This window comes from Nothoprocta perdicaria, unplaced genomic scaffold (assembly GCF_003342845.1).
Source record: "Nothoprocta perdicaria isolate Ctin4 unplaced genomic scaffold, notPer1 scaffold_0, whole genome shotgun sequence".
NCBI lineage: Eukaryota > Metazoa > Chordata > Aves > Tinamiformes > Tinamidae > Nothoprocta > Nothoprocta perdicaria.
Window position 1 is genome coordinate 13891735 of NW_020454092.1, and position 15282 is coordinate 13907016.

The window sequence follows — 15282 nt, forward strand, 5'->3', positions numbered from 1 at the left end:
ACTTGTAATTACTGGAATTTTTATTTGCTAAAAGAGATTTGTGAATATTGAAACCGAATCAGGGCAAACCTGTGTTCTCTGTGCTCCTGGCACTAGAGGTATGTCAGAGCTAACACAAATATTTCATATCATCTTTGGAAGGGACTGCACTGGTTCCTCATGTCCTTCTTCTAGGTAAGTCCTAGCCCACAGTTACAGCTGGCAATTTTCTTTCCCTACAAGTTGGAGAGAGAACATAATGGACTTTGTCTTATAAAACTGAAGCTTGAGAACTTGTTGCAGTTATCTCATCTCTTGGGACAAGACTGGACATGATGAGGAATGGATCGTTCTCGAATGATGAGGCATCCTGAAGACATTCTTATTCTAGGTAGTTTCAAGTGACAAACAAGTAAATGCAAATCCTTGAGTGGATTTGTTAGCTCAAGTATCACATTTTATGTGACCAAAATTTTTGGTGTCCTGTGGTGCTACTATGGTCTAAATTAGTGAAAATGCATAGTAACTTGAATTTGACTAAAATCTGAGTGAAGACTTCCATATTTTAATAATAATAATAATAATAATAAACACTTCAGGTAGTGAGTATATTTTTAAAAGCTTGCCTTGAATATGGATTTCAGGGGCAACAGTTCCAAGCTTCTTCCTTTAAAGGTAAAAGTGGGTAGTTATTGGCTGCAGTGGAGTTACTTACAACTTTGCAACCTTTACTTTTGTAAATTCATAAAAACTGACAAATTAGTTTCTTCTTGTTATCTGTTAAGTTGGCTTTCTGTCATACCATATGTCCTGTGAGATTATGAATTGTTGGCTTCAGAAAGCAAAGAGCTCTTTCCTTCTAGGTTTTAAGAGACAGAATAATTTTAAAGCAGCTCTTTTCATGCCATACTAGGAAGCAGAGCTACATTTCATATTCTAATTTCATTTCACAACTTTTTTTTTCCCCCCACGTAGTTATGTTTACCCAAATCATTCACTGTTGCTTCGATCCTTTTAATAAACTCTTCTGAAAAAATCAAACAGTGCAGAAATAAAAAGGATGTCTACCTTGTGTTCTTGAAAAGTGTACAGAAATAAAGATGAATTTACTTTGTGAAAAGTGTATTTGATTAAACATTAACTTTACATCACATTAACTTTTACTAAAGGTAGCTTAAAGACTTTTCTTTTTTGACAAAGGTTATCTAATCTTCTGTGTCAGGTTGGGTGCTTCAGAAATGTGTTTCTATAGAACATTAAACACTAACTTAGTGGGCTTGCAGTTCCCTGAGGGCAGTGGAGACGTAACCTGAAAGTCTTTATACGCACACACACACACACACACACACCCATATATGTACACATACATAAAGCCATACATACAAGGTGCAGTAGTACCTTGCACAAGAGCATTTTACACTCAGACACCAGCTATACGTAACACCTATGACAATTCACGTTTCAGGTGAAAAGAGTAAAGTTTCATGCTGAAATCCAAACCCGTGGCCCGCAGGGGTGCTGAGAAGCCCTCGCAGCCCGGCCCAGGTGGCCGCTGCAGATTAGGGGGCGACGGTTGTTCCATCCGCACACGCCTTGGCCTGCAAAGCCTTGATTCCACACAGGCTACAAACAAACCCTTCAATATTTATCAGTACATTTCTCTTTATGCCCTGTCCATATTCTGAAACAGTGTTAGCAGAAATTATGATATGCATTCAAAGCTGAATTTTGTAGGCATTTGTAGTGCGTTCTTTACTATCGGTGTGCAATGATAGTAGTTTCTGTAATGTTATACTTCAAGACTCTGTGAAATGCTGATTTATACCCATTTTAGAGGTGAAGACACTGACTAGGACCCAAGATAGATACAGACATGTGGAGTGCCAAAGTAAAATAGTTTCTGACTATACTCTAAAGGCAAAATCATGTTTTTCCTCTCCATAAACTAACATTAAAAATAGAAGCTAATGTATTCATGATAAAAAAGATAGCAGTTATTTCTGTCATTTCCTAGTTCCTTATTTTATATATATATATATATATATCATTAACTTGTAATAAAAAGGTAGCAAGTAACAGTTTCACCACACTTCCTGATTGAAATCCAATTTTACTGCATTCCTACCCGTACACAGTGGACAGGGGCGTTATAACTCACCTGCGTCCTCACACCCCTCCTGTGCAGTTGCCTTCGCTCTGTCTTTGCAGAGCAAAAGCAGGGAATATGTTTTGTGAAAGTCCTCTAAGCTTTACCTGAGAAGCAAGATATATCAGAAGAAGTATTTACCCAGACTGCCATTTGTTCAGACTGGTCAATACTGAACATCAGGCTCTTTGAAAAAATCACAGAGAATATATTATATATATATATGTATGTATACACACTTAGCATATATTTCAAACTACTAGTATGATAAAAATCCAGTATTTTAACCTAATCTCTACATGACTTGTTTTGATATATTTCTAAAAAGAAGAGTCATGGGGCTTCCATAAAGGTACTTTCCTATCCAAAGTGCATCATTTTGCAATAGTTGTGGGATATAAACCTGATTTTGTTCTTTGAACTTCATTGATTGGCTGGGTAATTTATCAGATGAACTATTTATTCTAGGCATGTATTTAAAAAGGTAGGACACTAGTTAAGAAAATAGCATCTAAAATTTTTAACTATTTTTAGAGTATTTTTCAAATACAGCAGGAAACATATCAAAATGCTAAATTTAATTTTCAAAAATGTCATCACACATCTGCAAGGTGTTACACAGGTGAGGAACATAAAACACCCCAGGATCCTCTTTCCGCTGTGGAAGTTAGAGCTGAGGGGATTCTTTGGCACTCTCTTTCGTAGCTGAATATTAACAGCAGATTTCCTGGTGCTGTATTTTATTTCTCTGGCCACGTTGCCCTGTGTGCACCACAGGCCTGCAAAGACCTGCCACACAGGGATCTGACTTTCTCCCTTAAGTCTGGATCCATTCAAAGCGTTTGCAGCATTTTCACAGTAATGCTACAACATCACTACAAAGAAATAATTGTCATCTCTCTCTGCAGATTTACTACCAAAAAAACCCTTTAACTCTGGGCCTGAATCTCAACTTCTCAGTCCTCCCACTCGGCAATTAACTTAAACATCTAGAGTGCTGTGTACACTGAAAATGTGTACTCACGTGCTGCACATCACAAAAGTAACACTGACTTACATTTTCATCTTCCTGTTTCTCCAAATATCCCTTAATACTGAATATATACTGTAAATAAACAGAAGTCTACTAAATACTTAGTCTACTAAGTACTAAAAATATGCATGCTCATAGCATACTAAAAATTCTCATGGTTAAAAATAGGGAACTATTAATTTTGAAATAATGCACACATACAACAGATGTATAAAATCTAGTAAAGATTACTATCTTTATATCAAGTATTGAAAAATCACATTTTATATATACACAACATGAGCAATGCAAGATAGAGATTAAGTATGGTGCACTGCTTTGTTATATGCACACCACATAATAACTGTTGATGTTTTGGCACAAGTGCCATTCTCTTACATTGCTTGAATGCAGGTAACTCCAAACAAGCAGACAAACAAACCCCCCTATTTTTAGGTGATATTTAAAGAACACCATGCAGATAATTTCCTTCCACATTCAGTCTCCAGTAAGATCAAACAAATCAGTACCTAAAGTTGTATTTGCAGAATTGCAGATGATTTTGCCATATATTTTAAAGGAACATGATCACACCTCCAAAGATGCCACGTTGGGGCTATTTCGCCACAGCTGCTTGAGGCAAGTCTCAAAGACTGATACAAGCAACGATACTGGCGGAGAGTTTGCTCTGGGTAACTAGACTGCTGCATGAAATATTGCAACACTATTTAAAGGTTAACACTCACCAACAGGTAAAAATCCCAGCTATAGTGATATATCTGCAACAGATGGTTACACCAGATTTGTAGTTCATTTCTTAAAATGAAGAATATGAACCCATTAAAGAAGTGCCATTTTCATTATCACATCATCAGTTGATTGCAAGCGCATTTGTTCCCTCTAGCATTCTGCTTTTGGGGGCAACACGACATGCAAATGTCTATAAAGTCTGTAAATGCTAAATCCAGGTATCTAAATTGGTTCAAACACTCAGAGAATCTCTCAAGGAGGATGGTACGAGGATGGGAGCCTTGGGCAGAGGAAGCTCCAAGCTGCACCTGTATCAAAGCCGAGTTTAAGAAAACAATCCCCAGCTCCTCCTGACTTGGCACGGCTCAGGTCTCACTGCCAGTTTTTACACCTTGTGAGCTCAAGAGATGAGATGACAGCACAGCAACATCCCCCCAGCACTTCTCCTACTAAATTATTAACAGAAGGGCTTAATTACCTCCATTCCCACAGCTGGCCTTACAGTGAGAACATAAAACACGGCCCCTACCCCACGGGTTTTCCTGTTTCTTGGCTGTTTCGCACTTCTGCACCATCATCACTCACTACTGAATCACTACAGCTTTTAAATATATGTTTATAGTCAGCTGATGCAGCGACTACAAATGGACAGCAATAGACTAACTAGAACTGAAACATTTTTCTTGAAAAAATGTTGAGGGTTTTTTTAAATTAATAGCTACTTATGGAGCTAGCACAGTTAATTTAACTTTCAGAACAGGAAAATCGGCACATGAAAACAACCTCCATTAATGGGCTATTTTAAAGGGTAGGAGCTATTTGGAGTGCTTTAACATATGTTAAGGCATTAAACATATTATTAAAATATTTTCACTTACACTCAGTACAGAGTATAAACAAACCAAAACATGACAACACTGCAATACCAGTGAGGGGAAGAGCGATGCTCAAATTTTCACTTTAGAGAGGCTCTAAAGACGTGACGGCAGTGTTTCTCTGTAGCCTATTCCCTGGTACGGCACGTCACCAGGGCAGCTCAGCGCCCGCTTCCCCCGCAGCAGCCCGGGAGGGAATCAGGGGCTTGGGGAGCTCGGAGCTGCCCGCCGCGGACTCCATCGCGCGGCTCCTCACACGCCGCCCCTCAGCGGGCGCTGTCCCCGCGCGCGCCCGCGCCCGCCAATCGTCGGCCCCCCCGCACGCGCTAGCCAATCGCCGCCCTCCCCTCCCCGGGCATCCGCCAATCACCGCACCCCGCCCCGCGCCTGCCAACCGCCGGCGCTGCGAGGCGAGGCGGGTGACGCAGGTCCTGAGGGAAGCGGGGGCGGGAGTTCGGCCGCCCTCACAGCCTCCTCCTCTAACAGCAGTGATGGATGAAGGAGGGTACCCTCGCTCTGCCGTGCTACACACAACATTAAGTGTTCATCCTTTCCCTTAGTCTGAGCCCATGATCCTGCTGTCACCACCAGGAGCTGGCAGGGCTTCCTGCAGCATCATGTGCTGCACGGGTCAAGGCACAGCTGAGGGCAGCTGCCTGACAAGTAAGCGCACACGTCACTGCAGGGGCAGCACCACAGATAGGGATAAGGACACCTATATGCACAGGACTGGGCTGCACAAACCAGAACTGTACTTCTAGCACAGGCAGTTTTGTGACCAACGCCAGTGGTATAAGAGGATACAAGTAACTTCTCAAAGATGAGTTCTCCATTAAGCTAGCAGTCCCCATTGATTTGTTAGGCTATGTTAGGTATCACAAAAAGTTAATTTTCTACTCTGTAGTATGGCACAAGTATTTGTCCACACCTCTGAACCATTTCTCTCTTTCAAGACTTCAGTATTGTTCTTTTAAATTCAGCCGCCTGGACTGCATTCAACTTTAAGCATTATCTGAAGATAACTATCCCTTGTCTAATAAGCACTTCTGTACAGCAACTCAAAAGTTACCAATATCTCCATCAAGGTAGCACAGAAGTACATTGCAAATGTAGTTGTCTAGACATCTCAAAGGAGCCAGCTTTTAGATTAGTGATCTTGGCTAGTATTTAAGAGTTGCTTTACCAAATCACACAACTACACCACCGTCTGCATATTATGAAGCAATGTTGTCCCCATTCCTCTCCAGAGAGGATTTTCTGTAGGTTTATGTTCCACTGAATACTTGATGAAAAGATCCAAGGTACAACCTGCAGTGTTCCTTCGGGTTTCTCAAGGACATAAGGACAGCAGCCAGGATGCTCTTTCCACAAGTTTAATAGAGTTACAAAAGGATACTACTGCTCTATCTGCAACATAGGACTATCCACATACACTGTATTGTCACTAAAGTCAATGGGGGATGATATACAGAAAGTGATCATTAGAACTTTCTATGAAGGCATCGTCAACAGGACAAGCTTTCCTTCAAGTAAAAAAGTTACAGTTTATACCTACAGCATGATCCCTCCACTCAGATGCAACAATTTAGTCAAAGTTCAATAACTGATGCTTGCTCTTTATATAAGGCATACTAGTTTCCACTTGGACTGAAGTTTACTTCTGCTTGGCAAAATACTCTTTGCTTTTCTCAACATCAGGCTTGATTGTGTCACTGCCAGGCTTCCAGCCAGCTGGGCACACTGAAATGATAAAGAATTCAAGTTTTATTATCCATTCCTGCAGAAAGTATTCTATGCAACATTAGAGCAACTAGCAACTAAAACTATATATCATATACAATTAAGTTATACAAGGTGCATTTACTCAGTGTTGCAATATTAAAAAAAACTTGCTGTCTCAATTAGAGTGACCCTTAAAGTCTTTTTGCTAGTCCCAGCTTCCGGGCACTGCTACAACCTTATTCTGGTCTAGCCCAGTTTAGTACAGTACAGTCCTAGTTCTAGGGAGAAACCACTTGCCAGTTTTGACTATTTCAGCGTATGGTAAATACTATGAGGCTTCAACTGAGAAATGACAGCCCTTCCCACTCTATAATAGGGAATGTTTTCTTAACTGAACTGCAGAACTGAACTGATGTTTTCTTAACTGAACTGTTCACAGACATCAACTCTTTGGGCTACAGAGGCACAACTGTAGCAGTTTTAATAAAATTGATTTACCAGCTCTGAAGCAAGTTAAGCACAGCCAGTAACCACACCTGGCATTAATGGCTATATGGCAATTCTGATCAGTCTTTATCTAGTTTCCATGAGGATTTTCAGAGCCTTCATCTACAGTTTTGTTGGTAGTTCTTGCAGAAAAGCTACCAGCCTCAAGCACCTTCATACTGCACAGAGGTCGAGCAGATTCTCCCATCCATTTTTCTTCATTATTGCTACACGATAAAGACCAGCAAGCTTTCTGGACATGGTAAGGCTGTCCAACAGACAAAGTGCTTGTTTGCAAAATCCAGCCTAAATACTGATAGTCCCAACCTACCAAAACTGCACAAAGTCTAAGCCATGTTTGCCTTTGCAAGCCAAGTTATAGCATATGTTCTTGACCAGATGGATCTCAAGTATTGTCTCATGGAAGGAAATATACAACCTCCATGTGCTTAACAAGATGCCCAGTTTAAATTCAGCTGAAGCCAGTTTAAGGGATATTTCAATGTTAGCTTAGCACTCAGTAGACTATCAATTGGGACACCATTAATATCGCATGACTCCCTTCAAGTGACAAATAAGCTTCATTGTAAAAGGTATATAAAGCAATACATGCCAAGGAAATGTACTTAAAACCTTTTGAACTGATGTTTAATAGTTTCAACTGGACAAGTTATCTAGAAAAGCATTTAGAATTAGAAATATGAAACCTTACCTTCTCCATGCTTATCTGTAAACTGGAAAGCCTGCACAAGTCGAAGTGTTTCATCAACAGAACGACCAACAGGAAGATCATTGATTGTTATCTGCCTTAAGATCCCCTTCTCATCAATTATGAACAGACCCCTGCAAAAAAGTTAACATAGCTTTTAAAAATCACTTTAGACTTAGGTGTTTCAATATTCAAGTTTAATATCGTACCATGACCACGTTTTATGAACTCTCTGATCTAGCACCTCTCAATGCCTTCTGTGTACGCGAGGCATTGAACAAGGCTCCAAGCCACTGCTGTGTCAACAGGAGCTAGGAGGAGTAAATCACAACATCTACACAGGAAAATAACACATCCTATTTAAGGAAAGACACTGGCAGAAGAACAAGAAGAGAAACCAAAGGAAAGGGAAACCAAAGAGCAGCCACATGCATTTAAAAAGCCACAAACAACAATACACGATGGCTGACAGGCAGTATCCTCCAGTCAGCATCACATCAATAGTTAAAAGCTGAGCTACTTCAGCAGCTTCAAGTCTGAAGAGCTGAACACAAGATAAGGCTTGTTTTCTTAATCCTTCTGTACTTCAGTCATGGATTATACCAGTAATCACTTTTTATGACTTTGTAGCTCTTACATTATGTTTACAGAAGCTCATCTGCTTACCTGACACTCCTGTGCTTATTAATTAGGTAATATTGTTTTAAGTACACTGATAAAAGCGAGGCAGTATTTACTGCTTAACTTACCAAAACTAAAGTCTAAATAGTATTAAAAAAAACAGCATCTCTTCTAGAAGGCCATTGCTTCAACTAGTAACTTTAAAAGTCTTCTGGAAGTTCAAGTACATGAAACATCAGATACACACCACTTTCATGTACAACATATATGGAATAAGGCAGACAAAATATTGTCATATTACCTGTATGCAATACCTTCATCCTCTTTAAGGACACCATACTCTTTGGCAATGACACGCTTTGTGTCAGAAACCAATGGAATTTTCATAGTACCCAAACCACCTTGCTTCTTAGGAGTGTTGATCCTGAAAGAGAAATCTCACCATTATGAAAATGGACAGTTCAGAGCAACACATAAGGTATCGCAACAGACGCTCATCCTACCCCTAGTACTGCAGTTGGTCAGCCATGAGGCAACAGAAGGACTAACGAGTTGTCTCAGTTCTGTTGGAAAGTACCTGCACCACCAGGGCTTTCTTAGTGCCTTTATTTGGTAGGCAGTGTTAGAATTGATTACGCTCAAGATATCCTTCTGGTACTAATTAAGCCTATCTTCTGACAGGCTTCTTCTATTAAGATAAACAAAAAAAAGATTCTTACCAGGCAAGATGGCAAAAGTGAGAGTCAACAGAAGCTCCAATTACTTCGCAGTTAATTTTCTTGAATTCGTCAGCTCTGTCGCTGTATGCAATAATTTCAGTTGGACAGACAAAAGTGAAGTCCAGGGGGTAGAAAAAGAACACAACATATTTCCCTAAAAAAAATAGTAGCACCAGTTAGTTTTTAATCATAGCCTTCAACAGCTGTCACTCAATAGCATAAACATTCAGACACTGACAGAGTAGAACAAGCTGGATAATAAAAGTGCCTTTAAAGATTACATGGTGACCCGCAGGTGCTGTATAGGCAGTAAGCTCTATAAAGCACACAGGGGATTTTCACTTCAGCTAAATGCCACTTGCAGCACTCCCCAAGGTCACCGTACAGCTAGCAAACAAAACCCTACCCAAGTGAGGTCTGCTGAACTAAATGCTTAAGTCTGACAAAGAAACATGCAGCTCTTGGGTGTAATCCCCCAAGCCAAGCTCAGAGCACCTATACCAGGCAATCCTGCAGCTGATTACTTGCAGGCCTCTGCAAGTAATCATCTGGCCTCTCCTTTCAGAGAAATTTCAATTGTTCAAGTGATTCCACTTAACTGTCTTGAAACAGCCTAAGAGCAAGAAGCTACCAGGCAGAGACAGCACACTCTATCTGCATCTGGACTTGATTGCTTAAGCCTTTCACTTAAGATTTAATGAGCTTTTCGTACAACAGGCAGTTTTAATAGTCCTCCAGAGAAAGAAGTTCCACTGGTTAGCTAAAACAAACACACACACCCCCCCCCGGCAAAAAAAACCAAAAAACACACGCCACACTTCTAGAATAGCCCCAAGAGACAAGACACTGCTGTTCCACAAAACACTCTGGAGATGTTGCATTATTTTTTTTTTTGTAGCCTGATGAAACAAGCCAAGTAACCCTGACTCAGCATTATAGTTTAGGGAAATTTTACACTGATTGGCAGAAGTTATACTTGGGACACTTAACCATGCTGTCACATCTTCCCCACAGCTTTCTAAGTCTTCTTCACCCATCACTGCACAGAGTCACTGCACTAATTATATACTCATTCTTCTACCCCAGTCACTATTACTCCAGAGCTCACCTTTGTAGTCAGAGAGCTTGATGTCTTTAAACTGCCCATCTGGCATTACTGCTGTGGCAGTGAAGTCAGGGGCTGGCTTTCCAATGAATGCCTTTCCTGAAGACATCTTGATTTGGTCTGGAAGAGAGCTAATAATGGCATAGTTAAAATAGCAGTATGTTTGTACCTTAAAACAAGTATTCAAAGCATCAGTTTAGAATAAATATCAACACAGCAGTTGGTCTTAGAAGATCAAGATTGGTTTCGAGTTAGCCATCTAAGGAGCCCAATAAGAGCAATATGTTTTTTAATCTCAAGAAAGGATAAAATCAGATCCAGGTAGACACAACATGGATATCGAAATCAAACTACTAGCTAGATTGCTAACTGCTCAAAACTCAAGGATCATTGTATCCTAGAAGTAAACAGCATTGCCATTTTTAACTAGGTAACAGCTCAGTTTGGTAGAGCTCTAGAGCATTCAATAAAACAACTCAATTCAATTTCTGAATAAGAAAGTCAAAAATCTAATTTGAGAGAAGAGACCCCTCAGATTTGCCAGGGAAATTAAGGCCTTAAATTGCATCTTCCTAATGATTCTGGAAAAATAGCTGTTAACCTCCCGAGAACAATGTCCCATATAAGCCTGCCCCAGCCTTTTAAATAATCCAAGTCTTGTTTAATTTGCAAGTTGAAAACTCACAAAGCGCCATCTGTATCAAATCTTAAACTAGTAAGGCCAGGGTTTAGTTCTCTATCCCCTCTCCTCTTCTACTTGTTTTAAGTCTTCATCTAAAGAGAGGGTAGAAGGTCAAGATCTGTACTTCAGGCTGCCTGGCTTAGTGTTGCTGCCACACACTCTTCCTGTTCTCGTACTGCACTTTTGCTCAACCCGAGACAGCAGTATTCATCTATCACCTTAAAATCCAGTTACTGATGAGGTGCAATCAGTCAGACAGGTAATACTTACGAACTTTATCTCTTCAGCTCACACAGAAACATTCCGAATTCACCTCTAACACTTGTCAGTGTTATAAACACCTATCAGACTCAAACAAGCCCACGAAAGGTTAATGAGTCATGTTGCAAGGGAAAGCAGAACAATCATAGCAGCCACATTCCTTCTAAGAAACTATTTGGGAAGCCATAAGGCTTTAGCTTTCAGTCAGAATTTAAAGCTTGCTCATTTGGCCTCTTTACTAGGACCATTTTAATCTTCGAGAACTCTTGCTCATCTTATAGTTATAAATAGTCATCAGCCTTCACCCTTTTAACTCCCTCTCGACAAGCTCTTCAGCTCCTAGTTCATTTAAGCAGCACAAGGGCAGCACAGAGCTAGTGCAAATGAAGGTGGACAGAACTTCACGCATGTTCATGGACCCTACAGAGGGGCAGGTGACACTGACAGCCCCGCTGTTCATCTAACGCAGCCAGGCAGGCACAATTCCGAGGCCAGTTCTTTAAGGGGGGAGAGGCAGCCACCGCGCAGCACCGCGTTTGAGATGCCGCCAACTCCTGAGCGTTATCTCACAAACAGCAGCTCCCTGGACTGCAGCGCACCACCCGGTATTTTATATCACCGAATTCCATTTTATTCCCCTCTCTGTTACGCAAGGTTATCTGCTTGCTCAGGAGCATAACAGTCCTTCTCCTCTGTCTGCCTCATGAGCAAGTCGCCAGAAGCTCTACTAGGGCTTCAACCCCAAATAAAAGCTGGCAGACTTGTTCTTCGATCCTTCCCCTTTCCCAGGGGCAGGATAGGGTCCCCCTTTCCTACAAGGGGACGGTGGGGTGTTCGCTGTCAGCTGCACCCTGCTGCAGGAGGGCCCCCCCTTCCTCGGGAGCCGCCTGCCAACATCTCCGCTTTGCCGCACGGGGTGGGACGAGTCTTCACATGCTCTGCCGGGACTTTTAACCACAGCGTTTCCTAACCCACAGCGTAAGAGGACACAGATTCTCACTTCCTTTCATCCCGGAGGACAGGCACTCCGAGCCGCGCACCGTTTAACGAGATCAGAACACCCGTGCGCGCTCGCAGCCGCGCACAGCCCCAGTCCCCTCCCAGGGGCAGTTACAGCGGCGAGCCGGGCAGGCTCTGCACAAAGCCACGGCTCGGGGCTAGCCGCCCTGGCGCGGGGACTCCTCCGAGCGGAGCTCCCCCGCGCCGCCCCCGCAGTCACCGCGTGCGGTCAGGCCGCGGTCACACGCCCGGCGCGGCGCTGCCGCAGGGCTGCAGGCAGGTGCAGGAGGGCGGAGCAGCCGCGGCACGAGAGGCCCCCGGACCCCCGTGAGCAACCGCTGCCACCCGCGGGGCCGCTCGACGCCACACACACGCGCCCCTTCCTCCTCGTTAAGCCTCGGCGGAGGCCTAACGCGCCAAGACCCAACGCGGAGCCCCGCGGGCGCCCGCGCAGGGTTAACGGCCCCGCTCCCTCCCCGGCCCCGCGACACCGGGACGGGAGGAAGGGGCAGGAGGAAGGAGAGCGGGAGAGGCGCCCGCCTCGGGGGAGGGCGGCGGGGAGCGAGCGCATCCCCCCGCCCCACGACCCCATCCGAGCGGCGTGAGCAACACGAAAAACACCTATGCATACATATATAATATACGTATACAGCGCTGTGTCTATATGGCCTCTCCTCCTCCCCCAGCCCCAGGCGCTTACACAAAGGACGAGCCTCGACTCCCTCCGCGCCCGCAGGAAGCTCCGCACTGCCGCAACCCCCCGCGCCGCCGCCCCTTTATAGCCGCCGTGTTCTCGCGAGACCGCCCGCCCGCCCGCCCGCGCGCGCGGCGGCGGCGCCGTGACTCGGCACATGGCGGCCGCGCCGCTTATCTGCGTGGGCCCGATAAGCGCGCGCCGAGCCGGCCGCTCCGCCCTGTTAACGGGGCATCCCGGCCAAGCAGGCGCATTTCTGCCTTTGTTTCATGTTTATGGCTTAATGGGACCAAGCCATGATTAGTTCGAAGTCAGTACCGTACCCCCCCCCCCCAAAAAAGGCAGAGGACACCCTTGATTTGGACAACATTAGGAGAAATGACTGATGTGCCGCCGAGCTGAGCTGGAGTTCTGCCACGGATGTTAATATCAACCAAATCAGAGCTATTAACAAAACAATGTGTGTGCACAGAGACTGTCCTATAGCAGGATCAGAACTCTATTGCCTCCCTCTTCAACCTGGTGCCGATTCCCAAGGTTTTCATTGACCCCATCGTGTAAAGCCTGGTGCACGACATGCAAGTCAGGGGTAAAGACTAACATTAAGCGTGATGTCTGCCCTTGGGTGCAGGATGAGAACTCCCCAAAGATGCCGGTACACAGCTCAGAGACCTTCATATCCCTCGTGCGCGGAGCGAAGCTGCTCCGAGACACGGCCGCACACTACATGGATCCAGGGCTGAACTGAAACAGACCTTGCGTTTTTGATTCAAGTAGAAAAAAAGGAATTTTAATATTAAAATTTTATTACGTATTTAGTGTTATTCAATGTTGCAGTATTCAGTGTTAGAGGCCATAAAGGACATACCAACAACCAAAGGGCTTGCTTTAGTCAAAAGTAATAAACTTTACCAACTGACTTTTACTCCTTGTGTGCTTCAGTTTAAAACCATGTTCCTTAATACCTGTTAAAACACCATTACGCATTGTAACCATAAAGGATTAATAAACCTTAAATGTTAACATCACCTGCACTGCAGTGTGGTGCTGCTCAGTAACCACCCTGCCGTGGTGATTCACCCAGGCTGGTTTCAATAACAGAAGAAATTACTGCTTTGCACATAAAAAGCAAGACAACATATATATATATATATTTAAAATAAATGAATTCACCTTAATGTAATCTCACTGCAACTCTAGCAGATTTACCAGTAGACAAAACAGCAGTGACTTTCTCGTGACTTTGGGCTCCTTCAGTACTAGCTATGCTCATTTCTCACACTTGCAGATGAGGAGTATAAATATTTTGCATTGCTAACGCAATGCTGTTTATTCCAGGTTTGTGCCTTAAGCGTTGTATTTCCATTCGTGTGTCCATGACCTCATTACTTTTGATTGGTTTCTGAGCTACTCTTTCCAAACATCTGTTTCTGGAGGCTTTGGCATGAGAAACTGTGGGAGCTGGTCCTCATTCAGAGTGCAGATAAGTTTCTGTAGCCTCTTTCAGTCTCTAGATAGAAGACACTATTTAGAAAACAAGCTGAAGCTCAAGAAAGAAAGGGCAGGCCCTTTGCAGGCACCAGGAGAACGGAGGTTTCTCTCTCTCCCTCCCTTCTCCACACATCCCTCTCTGCGGATTAGCCCTGGTGTCACACTCTGCTGAAGTAACTGCCAGGCAGGATCATCTTGTACCTGATTAGCCTGGAGCATCAGCAGACCAAGCTTAGGTCTCTTTGCACCCCTGCATACCCAGCATAAATAACGTATGGATAAAGAGATGAGTGCACTGGCCCACTGCGGTGCAACACTGAGACTGTCCTAGGGTGTTTGTACGGATAACCCAGACATATTTCACACGCATCATTTTGATGGCAGGATCTCCCTGGCACTTGGTTGGGGTGGATCGCTGATGTGCCGACGGCTGCACAGGCAAATGCAAAGGCACAGGTGCAGCTGAAGGGTGCTAACGTGGTTGGGTTTCCATGTGCTTTGCTGGGGCAGAATGTGAGGATTCTGGGTGTATCCAGGAGTAATACATACCTGATCAGAACAGCTGCTTGAACTGGGCTCGGGCTATTGGATACCTGGAAGAGGCTTTCTGGGCACACTGGGGTTATGGCACTGGCCATGCAGAGATGATCCCAGCACGCCCTCGAAATCCAGCTCACCTCTGTGAGCTTTGATCTCTGCACACGCAGAAAAGCTGCTGATTCCTGAACATGCTGCATTTACGTATATGTGCGCTACCATCAGGGGCACAGTAAGAATAAAATGCTGTCCACCTTTTGTGGAGAGTGGCGTGTAATACAAGCAAAAAGTCTAATGACTGAAATGTTCTCAAGCCCCTGGGCATACATGCATAAGCAACTGGTGCACACAAATTGCTTTAATGAAAACAATTACATATAATTAAATACACAAAGCACATACTTGCTTTTTCTTCTTTGATTCAAATGAAGACTGTAGTTCTACATCTAAATGTCTGTGTTACCTTTCCCTACATACCTGCTTTTTAATTAACA

At 43.6% G+C, this 15282-nt stretch overlaps 1 protein-coding gene across 2 annotated transcripts; it reads right to left on the reverse strand.

Annotated features, from left to right (window-relative positions):
• Positions 1-6151: 6151 nt before the first annotated feature.
• PRDX1 (peroxiredoxin 1) lies at positions 6152-12809 on the reverse strand. 2 transcript variants are annotated; one of them, XM_026033570.1, is made up of 6 exons: positions 12767-12809; positions 10128-10255; positions 9020-9173; positions 8602-8724; positions 7683-7813; positions 6152-6502 (listed from the first exon to the last, which is right to left on the reverse strand). In XM_026033570.1, exons 2-6 carry the CDS (start codon positions 10231-10233, stop codon positions 6417-6419), a joined length of 600 nt encoding a protein of 199 aa, XP_025889355.1. In that variant the 5' UTR covers positions 10234-10255; positions 12767-12809; the 3' UTR covers positions 6152-6416. The 2 variants fall into 2 exon arrangements, with proteins under 2 accessions (XP_025889355.1, XP_025889362.1); XM_026033577.1 differs by lacking the exon at positions 12767-12809 and adding an exon at positions 11077-11137.
• Positions 12810-15282: the final 2473 nt, after the last annotated feature.